This window comes from Micropterus salmoides, unplaced genomic scaffold (assembly GCF_014851395.1).
Source record: "Micropterus salmoides isolate LMB-PRFRI ecotype aquatic unplaced genomic scaffold, ASM1485139v1 Ms_hic_scaffold_8, whole genome shotgun sequence".
NCBI classification, from domain to species: Eukaryota; Metazoa; Chordata; class Actinopteri; order Centrarchiformes; family Centrarchidae; genus Micropterus; species Micropterus salmoides.
The window spans coordinates 30,822,831-30,838,559 of NW_024044570.1; the positions used below are offsets into that span (position 1 = coordinate 30,822,831).

Below are 15,729 nucleotides of genomic sequence, written 5' to 3' on the forward strand. Positions count from 1 at the left end.
AGAAATAAAATGTATTATTATTATTATTATTATTATTATTATTATTATTGTTAAAAGGCTCAGTAAAGTTGCACAGTTGACCCTCAGACATGTGAATGACCCCTTTAGAAAAAAGGGTTATTATATATTGTTAATGTTTAATCACTAAATTAATTTTCCTCATTCTCTGCTGCTTTTCCCAGGTGGGTCCAGCTTTGTGGTATTACAAGTGGTGAGTTCTCATGATCCCACAAAATAGCCCAGAGAAGCACAAAGACAGATCAGAGTGTGTGGGTGCCTGTAAGAGCACTGTGAGAGGCATGCTATTTGCTCTGGGTCCTCTAAACCAGGTGTTTGGATGACTAACACTCACTGGCCGTGCTACTCTCCAGTCTGACTCACCCAGAACACACTGTGTTTATCCACCATTAGATGAGGTCAGTATACGTCTAGCCTGTCACCACTTCTGAATGAGAGTGAATATAAAAAGCATTTGAATGGTCATTTGGACTGATACACTGGAGATGGCTGCCATAAAATGTCAACACCATGGCATGGAATTAAATCTGTCCCGATGGTTCACAGGCTCCAAACAAAGCACTTTACTTTGTTTGTTGTCATATTTTATTACAGTGGTAATAAAATGTTACAGTGGTGATGTGATGTGTTGCTAAATTTCAGTGAGCTGATTTGAATTAGTTCACACCATAGACTATATATAAAAAGGTTCACACACACGATAAAGTGCAGCTTCTGTCACACAGAGGTACTACTGTCTGGCACAGAGTTGGTGATGACCCATTTGTCCTTTTTAGCCATGCTAGAGGTGTGGCACTAAGGATGGCAATGTTGGCCGGTTGGTCCACCATGTTAGTTCAGACCAAATTACTGGATGGACTGCCATTAAAGGCTCGTGCAGACTACACGACTTTCAGCGTTGGCCAATCGCCGTACTGTTCACACTACACAACTTGCCATCTTGTGACGGGAGTCTTGAAGTCGTTGTGGTGTTCACACTACGTGACTGATAGTTTACAGGGGGTCACACACTAAGCGAGCTGACAGTGGCTGTGTCTCCAGACGCTGGTCTCCAAACCACGTTATGTCAAGAAAACACACGTGAAACGGGAAATGATGGAACCTACACACAAAACGGCTTTTGTTTGTTATTATAAAGATAGCAATTATAAAGAAAAACAATATAGGTGAAAGAAAGGATTAGCACACGCAGGTAGCCGTAAGACTACGTAAGACCAGTAAGACCGGTCTTAATTTACTCCTGATCACAGCCTGACGGTCGCCAAGCTCAATGACTGGCAAATCTGACTTAAAAATGTAGTGTGAACTAGGCTTAAGGGTGCACCGATCGATCGGTCATCGATCGTAATCGGCCAATAATGGCTTTAACTAGTTTGATCGGTGGTCTCTAAAAAGGCCGATCAGAAAAGCTGATCAGATGATGCAATACTCACCAAACAAATTTTCTAGACTCTAAGACCGAGGGAGTGGAATTTATTGCTCATGTTTCCTGGCAATAAAATAAACAGTTGTCATTTAATGATACTTTATCATCTGTTAATTTTAATACTTAATAAATTGTTTTAGCACTAATTAAATAAATTACAATGCTCTAAAAGTTGCTCCGTGTATCATCAGCTTAAGATGGTCAACATGGTAAACATACTTGTTATACATCAGCATGTTAGCATGGTCATTGTGAGTATGTTGGGTACTGACATTAGCTCAAAGCATAACTGTCACTTAATTTAGCCTCACAGCGCTGTAGAGTCTTTTAGTCTGCTTTTCCAAGCTCTAAGGCTTTAATGTTTTCTAACTTTTATGGAAGGCACTTGCGAAAGGTTTAGCAATATAATGTAGATAATATTCATGACCCACTCAGTGGACACTAGTTTTGTCACAAACATTGCAGTGTAGAGTTACACTGTCCAACCAGAAGTTGGTTTTGCTGCTTACAATGTAGCTGCTGTCCTTTTCACCTTCGTTTTTTCATGCATTTTCTTTTAATATTCTTCTATTGTGCAGCTAGACTGTTTGCACTGGGTCACAATGGAAATATAATTCATTTTGTCCTGAGAAATCTACACCAAGGCAGCTGGAAATTTCTCTCTTTTTTTGTATAGTGGCAAATAACTGTATGACATAAGGTGCCTCTATAAAATGGACCTTTTACATGCCATAATGAATGCTTTTACCCAAAATATCTAATGACTGTAGTCATTATTACTAAAGAACTGAGAACAGACTGCAGACCTACTTGGGAGGGAAAGGGCTTTAACTTCACCCTGCTAACGGTGTTTAGAGCACTTATCCATCTGTCTGACGCAGGGGAAGAGAACAGAGGACAATGGCAGCACACTGAGGCTTAAAAACTGATATTACCAGTGCATCATGGTGACCCGGCAGGTTGAAGTGGATGTCTTACATTTGTACCACTGTGGATTTGAACCTGGCTCACTTGTATATGGAAATGAATCAGATTGTTGCATCCTCTCTCTGCCCTATTTTTTATTTCTCCATCTTTACTGTCAGATAAGAAACTGAAACAGGCATTTTCATCTGAGATACAAATGGTGCAATGATAACAATATGAACAGCTGGATGCAACAATACCTTCCTAAAGGGTGGTGATAACAAGAATGTCTTGAGACTGCAGTCAAACTTGCTAGCTTCAATAACATCATCAATAACATATCTGTGGTAAATGTGTGTGTGGCTTAGAACCAAGTGTGCAGTTTGGGATCGTCTCGGGTTACGTATGTAACCCTGGTTCCCCGAGAAGGGGAACGAGAGACTGCGTCGGTTACGACACTATGGGAACGCCTCTAGGCGAAGCAGGTCTGAACGTGAATGAAATCGCTCCAATCCTATTGGCCTGTTGCTAGAACGGTAAGGTGTGACGGAATAACCGGAGGAGTATAAAGCACACCTGTACACACTCATCATTAGCTTAAACTATGAAGCAGGCGCTTCAGGCGGGGAGAGAGGTGCAGCGGGCCGACGCAGTCTCTCGTTCCCCTTCTCGGGGAACCAGGGTTACATACGTAACCCGAGACGTTCCCCTTCGAGGGAACTCGAACTGCGTCGGTTACGACACTATGGGAACGAGATACCCACTAAACCGTGCCGAAAACCCCGCCTGCCCCTGTGTGCAATAAAGTGGCAAGACTAAGAGGAGAGCGCACGAGTGCCCGGTGCCGAAGGAAGGTCAAGACTGTAAAACCGAATGAATGTGTGCGGAGTGGCCCAGCCAGCCGCTAAACAACATCCTGCAAGAGGCCCCGAAAAGGAGGGCTCGAGAGGCCGCCTTGCCTCTGGTAGAATGAGCCCTCACAGCCACAGGTGAAGGCAAACCGCGCACCTGATAGGCCAGGGAAATAGTCTGAACAATCCAGTTGCTAATAGTATGTTTGGATGCAGGGAGCCCGGCCCTGGGAGACCCAAAACACACTAGCAGCTGGTCAGCCTTCCTCCAACGGGAGGACCTCAGAGTGTAAATACTCAGTGCTCTGACAGGGCAGAGCAGATGAAGTCTCCCGTCCTCCGCCGTCACATGAGGTGGAGGATGAAATGCCTGCAGCACTGTGGACCCTGCCGCACAAGAAGGCACTTTAGGGATGTATCCTGAACGAGGGTGCAGGATAGCCCTAATATTCCCCGGGGCAAACTCTAGGCTTTGAGGGGAAACCGAAAGCGCTTGGAGCTCCCCCACCCTCCTCAGAGAGGTGATAGCAAGGAGAAAGGCCATCTTGAGGGTCAAGTGCTTAGCCTCAGCTGACTCCAGGGGTTTGAAGGGGGCCTCAGCCAACGCCCCAAGAACCACTGCCAGATCCCAAGTGGGAACCTTGGACCGAGTCGCAGGTCTCATCCTCCGGGCACCACGGAGGAAACGTACAGCCAAGGGAAGTTTCCCCAAGAACCCCTCCCTCAGAGGGGTGTGGAAAGATGAAATAGCTGCCACGTACACCTTGAGGGTGGAAGGGGAAAGACCAGCAGAGAACCGGTCCTGGAGGAACTCAAGTACCTGAACCACCGGGCAGGTAACAGGGTCCACCGACCGCTCCCTACACCAAGTGGAGAAAACACTCCACTTCAGGCCGTACATCCTCCGTGTGGATGGGGCCCTGGAGCTCAGGAGGGTCTCGACTGCTCCAGCTGTTAGGCCCGCCTCTAGGTACTGTGCCCCCTCAGGGGCCAGACCCACAGTCGCCATATGGCGGGGCAAGGGTGAAGAACCCGGCCCTGCGCCTGGGACAGCAGGTCTCTCCTCAGAGGGACCCGCCACGGCGGGCCGTCCAGGAGCGACATGATGTCCGAGAACCACACCCGGGTTGGCCAGAACGGGGCTACGAGCAGTAGGCCGACATTGTCCTGGCGGACCCGCTCCAGAACCCCGGGAGCAGAGCGACTGGGGGAAAAGCGTACAGACGTAGCCTCGGGGAGGAACGAGAGAAACCATAGCAGGCAGTGCGTAGTCTCTTGAGACGCAAACAGATCCACGTCTATGGGGCCGAACTCTTCGTACAAGAGCTCCACCACTTCGGGGGGGGAAATCTCCATTCCCCGGGCCTCAGCCCCTGCCTCAACAGCAGGTCTGCTCCCTGATTCTGCGTCCCCAGGAGATACATCGCCCTGAGCGATAGTAACCTCTGCTGGGACCACAGGAGGATCTGACGCACCAGTCTGTCCAGAGGGCGCGAGCGCAGACCGCCCTGGTGATTCAGATAGGCCACCACCGCTGTGTTGTTCTCCTCGGAACGAACCAGGACGTGGTGGCCTTGGAGATCGGGCAGGAAACTCCTTAGAGCCTGGAACACCGCCAACATCTCGAGACAGTTGATATGCCACTCGGATCGATGCACCTGCCAGGATCCCCTTGCAAAGCGGCCGTCCATGACCGCGCCCCAGCCCGTGTGGGAGGCGTCTGTCGAAATAACCAGCCGGCGACAAGACCCTCCCAGCACGGGCCCCTGGGACAGGAACCAAGTTTCCTTCCAAACTGATAGGGAACGAAGACACTTGCGCGTAACCCAAACCAGACGGAGAGGATTCCCCTCGGGGAAAAACCCTTGTTCCTTAGCCACCACTGCAGGGGTCTCATGTGCAGCAGTCCAGATGGTATTACGCTGGACGCAGCTGCCAGGAGACCCAACACTCGTTGAAAGTGTTTCATAGTGATGGCGTGGCCTAACTTCACCCCTTTCACGGCAGCCAATATGGTGTCGACACGTGCCGGAGACAATTGTGCCCAATTGTCGAATCCCATGCAACCCCTAGGAACGTAGCCCGTAGGGTGGGCGCCAGCACGCTCTTCTTTGCGTTGAGCCTCAGCCCTAAACGTCGCAGACGAGCCAAAACTCGATGCCGAACCGCCAACTCTCGAGACTGGGCTAGGATGAGCCAGTCGTCGATGAAGTTGAAATCCGGATGCCCCGGAGCCTCAGCGGGGCCAGTGCTGCATCCATACACTTGGTGAATGTGCGAGGGGAAAGTGCCAGGCCGAATGGAAGAACCCGATACTGGTAAGCCACACCCCCGAAGGCAAACCTTAGGAACTTCCTGTGAGAAGGACGGATGGAGACCTGGAAATAGGCGTCCTTTAGATCTATCGTGACGAACCAATCCTCAGATTGGATGTGCGTCACGGTGGCGGGGATGATGAGCATCTTTAACCTGAATCTCCTCAGAGACCGGTTAGAACCCACAGATCCAAAATAAGGCACGCAGCCCTCCGTCCTTCTTGGGGACTATGAAGTACCGGCTGTAGAACCGGCGTCTCTGTCTGGGGGGGAGACACGTTCCACGGCCCCTTTCCTCAGCAGAGTACAAACTTCCTGTCCCAACACCGGACCTTGCTCCGGGCGGGCCACAGTCCAAACCACCCCCTCTCTTCTGTTGAATTTGGAGGGCGGGTTTTGAACTGTAGTCGATACCCATCTATGGCAGTGCGCAGGACCCGCGGAGAAATGTTCGTCAGGCTCCGCCAAGCGTCTGCAAAGTCTGCCAACGGAACCAGCCCCTTGGGGCTGGTGGTCGGTGTCTCGTGCGATCTTCTGGTGGACCCCTGAAGCCCCAGAACGGCAGGGGGGAGCCGCCGAAGATCCACTGTGAGTGAGTCGGGATGCCGTCCGCCTGCAGACCCTCGGGGCAGGCAGTACGGCGCGGACTCGATGGTGGCAGGTGCGTCCTGAACGTGTAAACGGCGGGATAACATCACCTGTTGCCACGGCGGAGGGGACCTCGGTCGGCCTCCGGGGGGGGGGGGGGGGGGGCGGGAGGGGAGAAAGACTCCCCTACCCCGGTCTTCCCTGAGCTCCGTCGGGACTGGATGACGGTCCTCAGGTCGCGTCTCTCAGACGGCTGAGGGTGAGTGCGCCGTCTCGCTGCCCCAGCTCCTCGGGGGGGCCCCCGAGAAGCGACACTCTGCTTCCTCTCCTCTCCGTAGGAGCTCGTAGAGGGAAGGGACCTACGCCTGGCAGCCTCAGCTGCCTTGGGTCCAGACCGGTGAGGGAGGTACTGGCGGAACGCTTCGCACTGCGTCTAACGCTTCGTGGTTCTGCGAAGCTCCGCCAGATCTTCCTTGGAGGGACCCCCCCTCTGAACCATCTCCTGTAGCAGGTTGGCTTGGTAGGCTTGAAGCACCGTGGTGTGCAAGCTCGCACCTGCCTGGCCCGCTGCCATGTACGCCTTCCCCACGAGCGTGGATGTGGTGCGACATGGTTTGGATGGTAACGCCGGCTTCTCCAGGGAGGACGCAAGTCGAGGGGAGAGATAGCTCGCAAGCTCATCCTCCACCCGAGGCATCCTCCCATAACCACGGTCCCTAACCCCCATCACATTACTGTAGTTCAGTGATCGGGGTGTGGAAAGCCATGTAGAGAAGGCTCTGCCCCATGATTACTCAGTTCATCATGTACTTTCTTTTCAGGAAAGAATGGCAGAGACCGGCGTGGAGGTGGCGTGTGGTGCTTAAGAAACCTTTCATCAAGCTACCACTAGCCTGTGGTGTCTGCTCCTCCCGTGGCCAGTTGATGTTGAGCTTAGCCACGGCTCTAGTCACCACCTCCAGCAGCACGTCATAGTCGGGCGCGGCCAGATGACGCCGCCCCGACACCCGGAAGTCATCGTCCACTGCGCTGAGCACGTCCGCCTCCTCAGAGTCGGATTGCTGCAGCGTCTCCGGATCCAAAACCGCGAGCGGGAGAAGCCGAGAACGGGCTCCCGAACGAGGAAAGGAAGCGTCGGAGCCAGCGGATGAAGGTCGGGAAAAAGCCTCAGCCGTCCCGAAATCCTCCGACAGATCACGCTGTGAACCCATGAGTGAAGCCGCCGGGCTGCCTCAGCGGCCGCAGGGCCCGCGCCACGGGGAAAACACATCCGGCCATCCTCGGAAAAGAGAGCCATGCTGTACCTCAGTACCCGCACGGAAAGGGCTTCGCAACGGGCGCAGGCAGCCCCCTCGAGAGCTGCCCGTGCGTGCTCCATCCCCAAACATGAGACACACATCTCATGAGAATCCGTGATGTACCGAGGGCAAGAAAAAAACACACCTTCTGTACATCTGGTTGCCGGACATGCTGGTAGACTTCTTCTTCAGGTAAGACATACTGCTTGTAGGACTGGAGCTTTCTTCAAACAACATACAGAGCGCCTGCTGAATAAAAAAAAGCTAATGATGAGTGTGTACAGGTGTGCTTTATACTCCTCCGGTTATTCCGTCACACCTTACCGTTCTAGCAACAGGCCAATAGGATTGGAGTGATTTCATTCACGTTCAGACCTGCTTCGCCTAGAGGCGTTCCCATAGTGTCGTAACCGACGCAGTTCGAGTTCCCTCGAAGGGGAACTATAAAATTGTTAATGACTGGTATGAATTTAATAAGGCTGAGTATAGTTTATAGGTTCTTTCTGGTGTTCAATAGACATGATAGACAAGCAGATAGGAAGCAACATCAGAATCACTTTATTGGCCAGGGATGTGTACACATACAATTTGACTCCGAGCTAACATTGCTCTCATTGTGCATACACAGAACGTGCATAAACAAACAGGACAACAAGCTCAACAAAAACAGACTTAAACTACCATGTACAGATACACACATACACATCAACATGAACAAAAAAAACCAACAGTTGTTTTTGTAGCTTAACAACAGTGTAACAGAGCAGAGTGCAAAGGATGCTGGAATAAATATTTTTGCACAGGTGTTTTTATGTACCTGAGGTAGGCGGATGTGTATAAACAGTATATACAATATGAACAGCATGCATAGATGTGTTTTGAGTGACAATATTTATGTTTTTAAAGAATTTCCTGAATTTCAACGATAAAAAATAATAAATCATTTACAGGTAAAGTAGATAACAGGCTTATTTTGGAGTCCTGTTTGTGTCAACCCTCTCATTTTAGCTCTGGTTTGTTTTTTCTGAAGGAAATACTGAGCAGGTAGCGAACGGGTTTATCATGGATTTTTTAAATAAAACTAGCTGCCTGCTGCTATTGAAAATCAGGTTAATGAGGGCAGTGGGAGTAAACAGCAAAGTTGCAAACCGTAAAACCAAGACAGTGAGCTGAAAGATGCTAAAAAGCACCCCAGAGATGAAGGGAACAACAAGTCGAGTATTTATCTAGATAATCATCTGTTGGTTGGTCACTATGAGAGTCACCTTTCACATTACATATAGTTATCTGAACCACTGTTAAGATAAAAATATTGATTAGAGCAGTTTTAATAATCCAATCTCCTATTTGTGGATATTTGAATTGATTTGTTAAATCTAACAAACCTACAAATGAGACAAACACTGTCTTCGGTTGACAGAAGGTCCTCATCATTCAACTCATTAAATGCTCCATTTAAATGTGTATAATAAAGCTGAAATTTCATTAAAAACATCACGTTGGATGTGAGTTATCACTTGTTGAGATTAATATGAAGATTTGGACAAAAAATCCTAGGAATATAGAAAACAGCTAAGTAGTAACTGGCGCCATGTCATTTACATAGATCCATAGTTCTGCAGGCCTGTCATGTTCTCTAAAGCTTCTCTAATACCAGTCTTAGCTGCCATCATATTTTTTGCATCATGGTTTCCTTCATTCACCACTTCTGTTCAGTCTCACTTCTTTTCTGTTTATCACTCATCTCACATTCACATCTTTCTCTTCTCCATCTCGGTCCTCTCTTCTATTCTTGCTAATTTTCCCCTCAGCCTCACTTTCCCTCCACCCATTTCTCATCTCCCTCTCTCACACCTCTTCACTCTCACACTTTAACCCTCTCTCTCTCTCTTTTCCCCCCTGATGGACCCAGCTGCTTCTCACACCTCTATCTCACAAGACAGACCGGTAGACCGACAGTGAGACGGAGAGAGACAGGGAGGGGAAGGCTGGTGACAGAATAATTGAAGACAATCGGAGGAGAGAGAAAACAAAGCTAACAGGAGGGGATCAGAGAAAGTGAGAAAGCCGGGGTGTGAGAGAAACAGTGAGCTGTGGATAATATCCGAGAAAAGGTTTGGGCCTCATTTCGCCTCCTCCATCGTTCCCTCATTCCAGGAGCACTAAGCTTTTGTTTCTCTTCCCGTTGCCATAGTAATCGTTGGCAATTTCACACAGGAGCCACATGCCCTGCTGACCGAGAGCTAGCTACAACCCGAGGCACTCGCCTACACACACACACACAAAAGCCAGCTTGCCCTGTTGACCAGCTGTTTGCAAAACAAAAAGCCTTGAGGCAGCAGCCTACACACACCAAAACTTCGTCACCACGTTCCTCTTCATCATCTTCAACTTACGTCCATGTTTTTCTTTTTCTATACCATGGAAATACTGTACATCATACATTCACATGACATATTGTTTATAGAATTAGAGCAAAGCATAAGGCTCCCCAAACCAGCAGCAGAACAGAAAGTACAACGTGCCCGGACTCTTATATGCTGGTTTATGCAGGACCACTAAGGTTATACGAATAAATTCTATAGTCAAGTATCATTTAAATATAATCAAGTCTTCCTCTATTCCAGTGTAAAGCTTAAAAACGAAACACACCCACACAGGTGTTTTCACCTATCGTAGTTGGTAAGACCTCTGCTCTGGTTGAAGGTGGGCAATAAGAATGATAAAGGTGTAATTTATCCTGTCCTAACAGGAGAGTCATCATTTGGTCCACCATGTTAATACCAGTTTCTGACTTAATACCGTCCATGCCAACATCCATAAGGCTTTTTTAAATCTCTAAAAACATTTTTTTCAAAATTAATAAATAAATAAAAGATTGTAAAAAAAAAATAAACATAAATATCAAGACACAGATAACTGTGTTTAAAAAAACAACCTTTCCTGTATTGTCATGTTTACTACACTGCTCAAAAAAATAAAGGGAACACTTAAACAACACAATGTAACTCCAAGTCAATCACACTCCTGTGAAATCAAACTGTCCACTTAGGAAGCAACACTGACTGACAATCAATTTCACATTCTGTTGTGCAAATGGAATAGACAACAGGTGGAAATTATAGGCAGTTAGCAAGACACCCCCAATAAAGGAGTGGTTCTGCAGGTGGTGACCACTTCTCAGTTCCTATGCTTCCTGGCTGATGTTTTGGTCACTTTTGAATGCTGGCAATGCTTTCACTCTAGTGGTAGCATGAGACGGAGTCTACAACCCACACAAGTGGCTCAGGTAGTGCAGCTCATCCAGGATGGCACATCAATGCGAGCTGTGGCAAGAAGGTTTGCTGTCAGCATAGTGTCCAGAGCATGGAGGCGCTACCAGGAGACAGGCCAGTACATCAGGAGACATGGAGGAGGCCGTAGGAGGGCAACAACCCAGCAGCAGGACCGCTACCTCTGCCTTTGTGCAAAGAGGAGCAGGAGGAGCACTGCCAGAGCCCTGCAAAATGACCTCCAGCAGGCCACAAATGTGCATGTGTCTGCTCAAACAGTCAGAAACAGATACCATGATGGTGGTATGAGTGCCCGACGTCCACAGTTGGGGGTTGTGCTTACAGCCCAACACCGTGCAGAATGTTTGGCATTTGCCAGAGAACACCAAGATTGGCAAATTCGCCACTGGCGCCCTGTGCTCTTCACAGATGAAAGCAGGTTGACACTGAGCACATGTGACAGACATGACAGAGTCTGGAGACGCCGTGGAGAACGTTCTGCTGCCTGCAACATCCTCCAGCATGACCGGTTTGGCGGTGGGTCAGTAATGGTGTGGGGTGGCTTTTCTTTGGGGGGCCGCACAGCCCTCCATGTGCTCGCCAGAGGTAGCCTGACTGCCATTAGATACCGAGATGAGATCCTCAGACCCCTTGTGAGACCATATGCTGGTGCGGTTGGCCCTGGGTTCCTCCTAATGCAAGACAATGCTAGACCTCATGTGGCTAGTGTGTGTCAGCAGTTCCTGCGAGAGGAAGGCATTGATGCTATGGACTGGCCCGCCCGTTCCCCAGACCTGAATCCAACTGAGCACATCTGGGACATCATGTCTCGCTCCATCCACCAACGCCACGTTGCACCACAGACTGTCCAGGAGTTGGCGGATGCTTTAGTCCAGGTTTGGGAGGAGACCATGCGCCACCTCATCAGGAGCATGCCCAGGCGTTGTAGGGAGGTCATACAGGCACGTGGAGGCCACAAACACTACTGAGCCTCATTTTGACTTGTTTTAAGGACATTACATCAAAGTTGGATTGGCCTGTAGTGTGGTTTTCCACTGATTTTGAGTGTGACTCCAAATCCAGACCTCCATGGGTTGATAAATTTGATTTCCATTGATAATTTTTGTGCGATTTTGTTGTCAGCACATTCAACTATGTAAAGAAAGGAGTATTTAATGAGATTATTTCATTCATTCAGATCTAGGATGTGGTATTTTAGTGTTCCCTTTATTTTTTTGAGCAGTGTACTTACTGTGTTGGTAGCAATTACATAACTTACATAGAGTGAAATAGTACTTGGAGCTTAAAATATCCATACACATTGTGTAGTATTCAGCAGTATACATTCAAATAAACAATAATGAACAAATTAACAATGTTTAACTGTGCTACTAAACTAAAGACAAAATTATGTACTAAATGTATTTTCAAATAACCAGTCCCCTCACTAGTACTGGATTTTCATTTTCAGGTTTCCACTTCCACTCCATCCAAACTTTTCTTTTGCTCAATCAGAGGTTGAATGTAATGAGACATAGTGGAAGTACCGGATATTTCAACTACAGTCCAACAAATTTTGTTGGCAAAGGCAGATACTGACGTCGATATTTGAGAGTTTAGAAAATCTGATGACGATGTCTTGGTTGATGGTTTACGTTTTTTAAAACATAACAAGTAATATAAATAAACAATGTTGATGCAGATCCCATAGTCCCTTAGATATGTTTTTTTCCCAACTAATGAATTGTGATCACACTAGTTCTAATTTTAGTGTCATCAGTAATAACAGTAGGCCTACAGGGGAACTTGTGTTATTAACTAGAAAGCCCTAATAGTCCTTAATTAACCAAGTTTGCAGAGCACAGACCAACATTGGACGAACGATCACAAATGTTCCTTCATCCTACTGGGCTCAGCACACTGGGGCTCATGCCAGATGGTCAAGACATCATGAGTTTGGATCTGGCTCACGACATATACTGTCTGCAAAGTAACATCAACAGACAAAATCCTCTGGCTTTTCCTTTGCTGAAAGCGCCAGCATGGTGGACGTGACCTTGAAAGCACTCATAACACTTCAAATCAATTCAAATCTTCCACCCTCGCTTCAATCTTCTTTTTATTTCTGCCTCACTTTTATCCTCTTCTCACCACATCCCTGGAGTTGAAACGCACAGCATGGAGAGGCACCAGAAATGGGTTTGACTCCTTATGATCCGAACACTAATATATTATCTCGCTGTTCAGCCTTTTCTCCTCAATCTGCCATTTTCACCCACCACTGATTTCTCTCCATTTTCCACCTGTTTTATGAAGCCAAACATGCCTCTTCTACACTCCCGTCCCTTTCTCTGATATTTCCTCCTCCACCTCGCTCTCCATCTATCATGGTTTTCTCCTACCTCATCATCCTTCCATCCTTACCTCCACCCAGTTTCCATCCACTTCATGGAAGAGAACACAGAACGGGTCCGATTTGGAGGCTACATCTCGGTCCAGCAGGTTGGCGGCGGTGACGGACAGCTCCACCCGGGTGACGCAGTGCTGAGGTGCGACACTGCGCGTCTGGCCCTCAGTGGTTGAGCCTAGAGTGTAGGCCATTGTCTGAGGTCGCAACTAATCACCCTAGAGGACAGAAAACAGAGAAATAAGCAGAATATAGTTCAGTCCCATCCCACAGTGGCTGTTTCTTGGCTGACCATGGGTGATTCTTGATATCTTCAAAAGTAAGGCTAGAGATTTTTAACATTTGGACTACTTCTTTGTAGTGGTGGCTGAAAGTAAACTGTGGAATAGATAAAACTTGCTAAAAAAAAAAAGATATAGGTTTGTTAATTAATTAACAATTCGCTCTTCTTTGCTGTGAATGTGATCAATATACAAATGCAGATATTTGAAAAAAAAGAGAAAGAAGCTGCAGCTCTGTGAGGGTCTATTTGGCACAGTGGCGCTTTGACCTACATGCATAATTATGCATGTAGGTCATTATGCTAACATGTTGCTATATGTTTAGCAGGTGCAATGTTCATTATGTTAGTTAGCATAACTAAACTACGTCACATTACTTTGGTTGGTCACAAACCAAAGTAATGGACTATGGCTGAAACAAACGATTATTTTCTGATGTTTTCTTGATGAATTGTTTTGTCTAAAAAACAGTGAAAAATACCCATCACAATGTCCTGGAACACAAGGTGACTTAATCTATTGTCTTAATTTGTGTTATTGATTTTCAAAATAGGTGGCAATTCATTTTCTTTGATTAACTGATCAATTAATCCACTAATCGTTGCAGCTCAATATTGAACGTGTTAAAAATTTGACCTGATGATGGCATTAGGTCAGACCAGGTTATTGCAATTCATCCTTTAGAAAAAGCCAACCCGACTTAAACCCTCGGTCACTGCTTCCTATTTCACTAGCAGGTAAGCAGTTCCATCAAGATGACACTTCTACGTGGATTTCTGTTTCAAACTGGGCCTGTGTTTATTCCAAAATTTGTAAGAGTTTAGATAAATGGGCTGCTTCCTTTATTTGGAGCAAAAACATTCAGAGGATTAGAAAATAATTTCTAGAGACACAAAAAGAAGTGGGGGGGCTGACAATACCACATTTTTTGCATTAATATTGGGCTTCCAACATTCACAAAGTCTACTGGGAACCAGATTTCGATCACGGCATTGGATCATTATGGGCTGAGGTTTGTTTGTAATCCAGTGTCCATCCCATCAATGCTTTGTGCACCACTACCTCTCAGCAATAATAAGCCAGACCATGATAAATGGATCAGTGATATGGTCCCAGTTTAGGTCACACTTAATCATGAGCTCTTGTTATCTATTGTGTCCAGTGGGCTATTTCCAACTTCATTAGTAGAGTTCTGTTTTCCAGTTATGGTTCAGGAGGGAGCTACGGAGCCGAAGGCATCTTTTACAAAACAATTACTTTATTTGTTTTGAACAAATGACCTTCTTCAGGTATGTACAGTACAAGTGCGTATATAATTTTCTTTCTATTCCAATTTTAAATGTTTGGATGTTCTGTTTGTATGTATGTATGTAACAACTTCCATTTCATTGTGCAACCCTGTGTAAAATGACAAATAAATTAACCTTGCTGTAATAATAATAATTTAAAGATGAAAGGTTCCCATAACACGATCACTGTGGAACGAACAGTTGTGTAGGTTGTTGTTACATACACCATGATGGCAGGCGTCCAGGACAACATGTCGTTTCTCGTTAGGGGTCTTTAGGTAACTCAAACACTTTACAGGAGCAAGTGTGTGTCACGCGTGTCTTACACTGATGGCCGACACAATATTCAATTTCTGGAAACACCACTGCAGAGAGAAAATAAGATGCTACAGTGGTAACACACTGGGTGTCCGTATCTGTTGCCAGGCAGTGCGTGCAGTTCCCTACAGAAAATAGTGGCTTACAGAGGTAGATTATCACAAAACAATGCTGCAAAATAGTTTGCAATTTGTTGAATTTAGGTAACATTTTAATACTGATTTAAGTGCAAATGTGTATAACAAAAAAGAAGCAGAAAGCACACAAGTGGGTACTTAAATATAAAATATCACCTATGGTTTTACAGCCCTAAAGACTTCAGATTAATTAGACTACCGGTAATCATACTGTTTAGATAGAAATACCCACTGAGGAAGAATTAAACAGAGGTGTAAACACACACGGAGAATCTGACGCAGGATGACCCAAGTGTGGGTCATGGCTGCCCTCAGGAAACCCCAAAGATACTCAGTATTACACACACACCCACACACACACACACACACACACTGCCCTGAGCCCAGATCCAAACCATCACAGAAACCCCAAAATGGAGAAGCCTCAGGCAAGGAGTGGGTAAAAAAGACAAAGAGAAAACACACACACATACACATACATGTATTTTGAAACACTTCCTGAGTGCAACAGAAACGGAACATGTTGTTAACATGTTGCTCTGCTGAGTAATAACGTGCGTCATTTTTTAAATGATTTCCTAGAGGCTTTAAGGACAAACAAAACCCAGCAAAGCACCTTGTGT

The 15,729-nt window shown here is 46.7% G+C and overlaps 1 protein-coding gene across 1 annotated transcript in view; it reads right to left on the bottom strand.

Moving 5' to 3' along the window:
- Window positions 1-15,729, bottom strand: part of cpne2 (copine II) — a 67,423-nt gene that overhangs the window by 50,039 nt on the left and 1,655 nt on the right. The window contains exon 2 of the mRNA XM_038707166.1: window positions 13,099-13,299. Within this exon, the coding sequence (XP_038563094.1) occupies window positions 13,099-13,275 (177 nt within the window). The 5' untranslated portion in view covers window positions 13,276-13,299. The remainder of the gene's footprint in view (window positions 1-13,098; window positions 13,300-15,729) is intronic.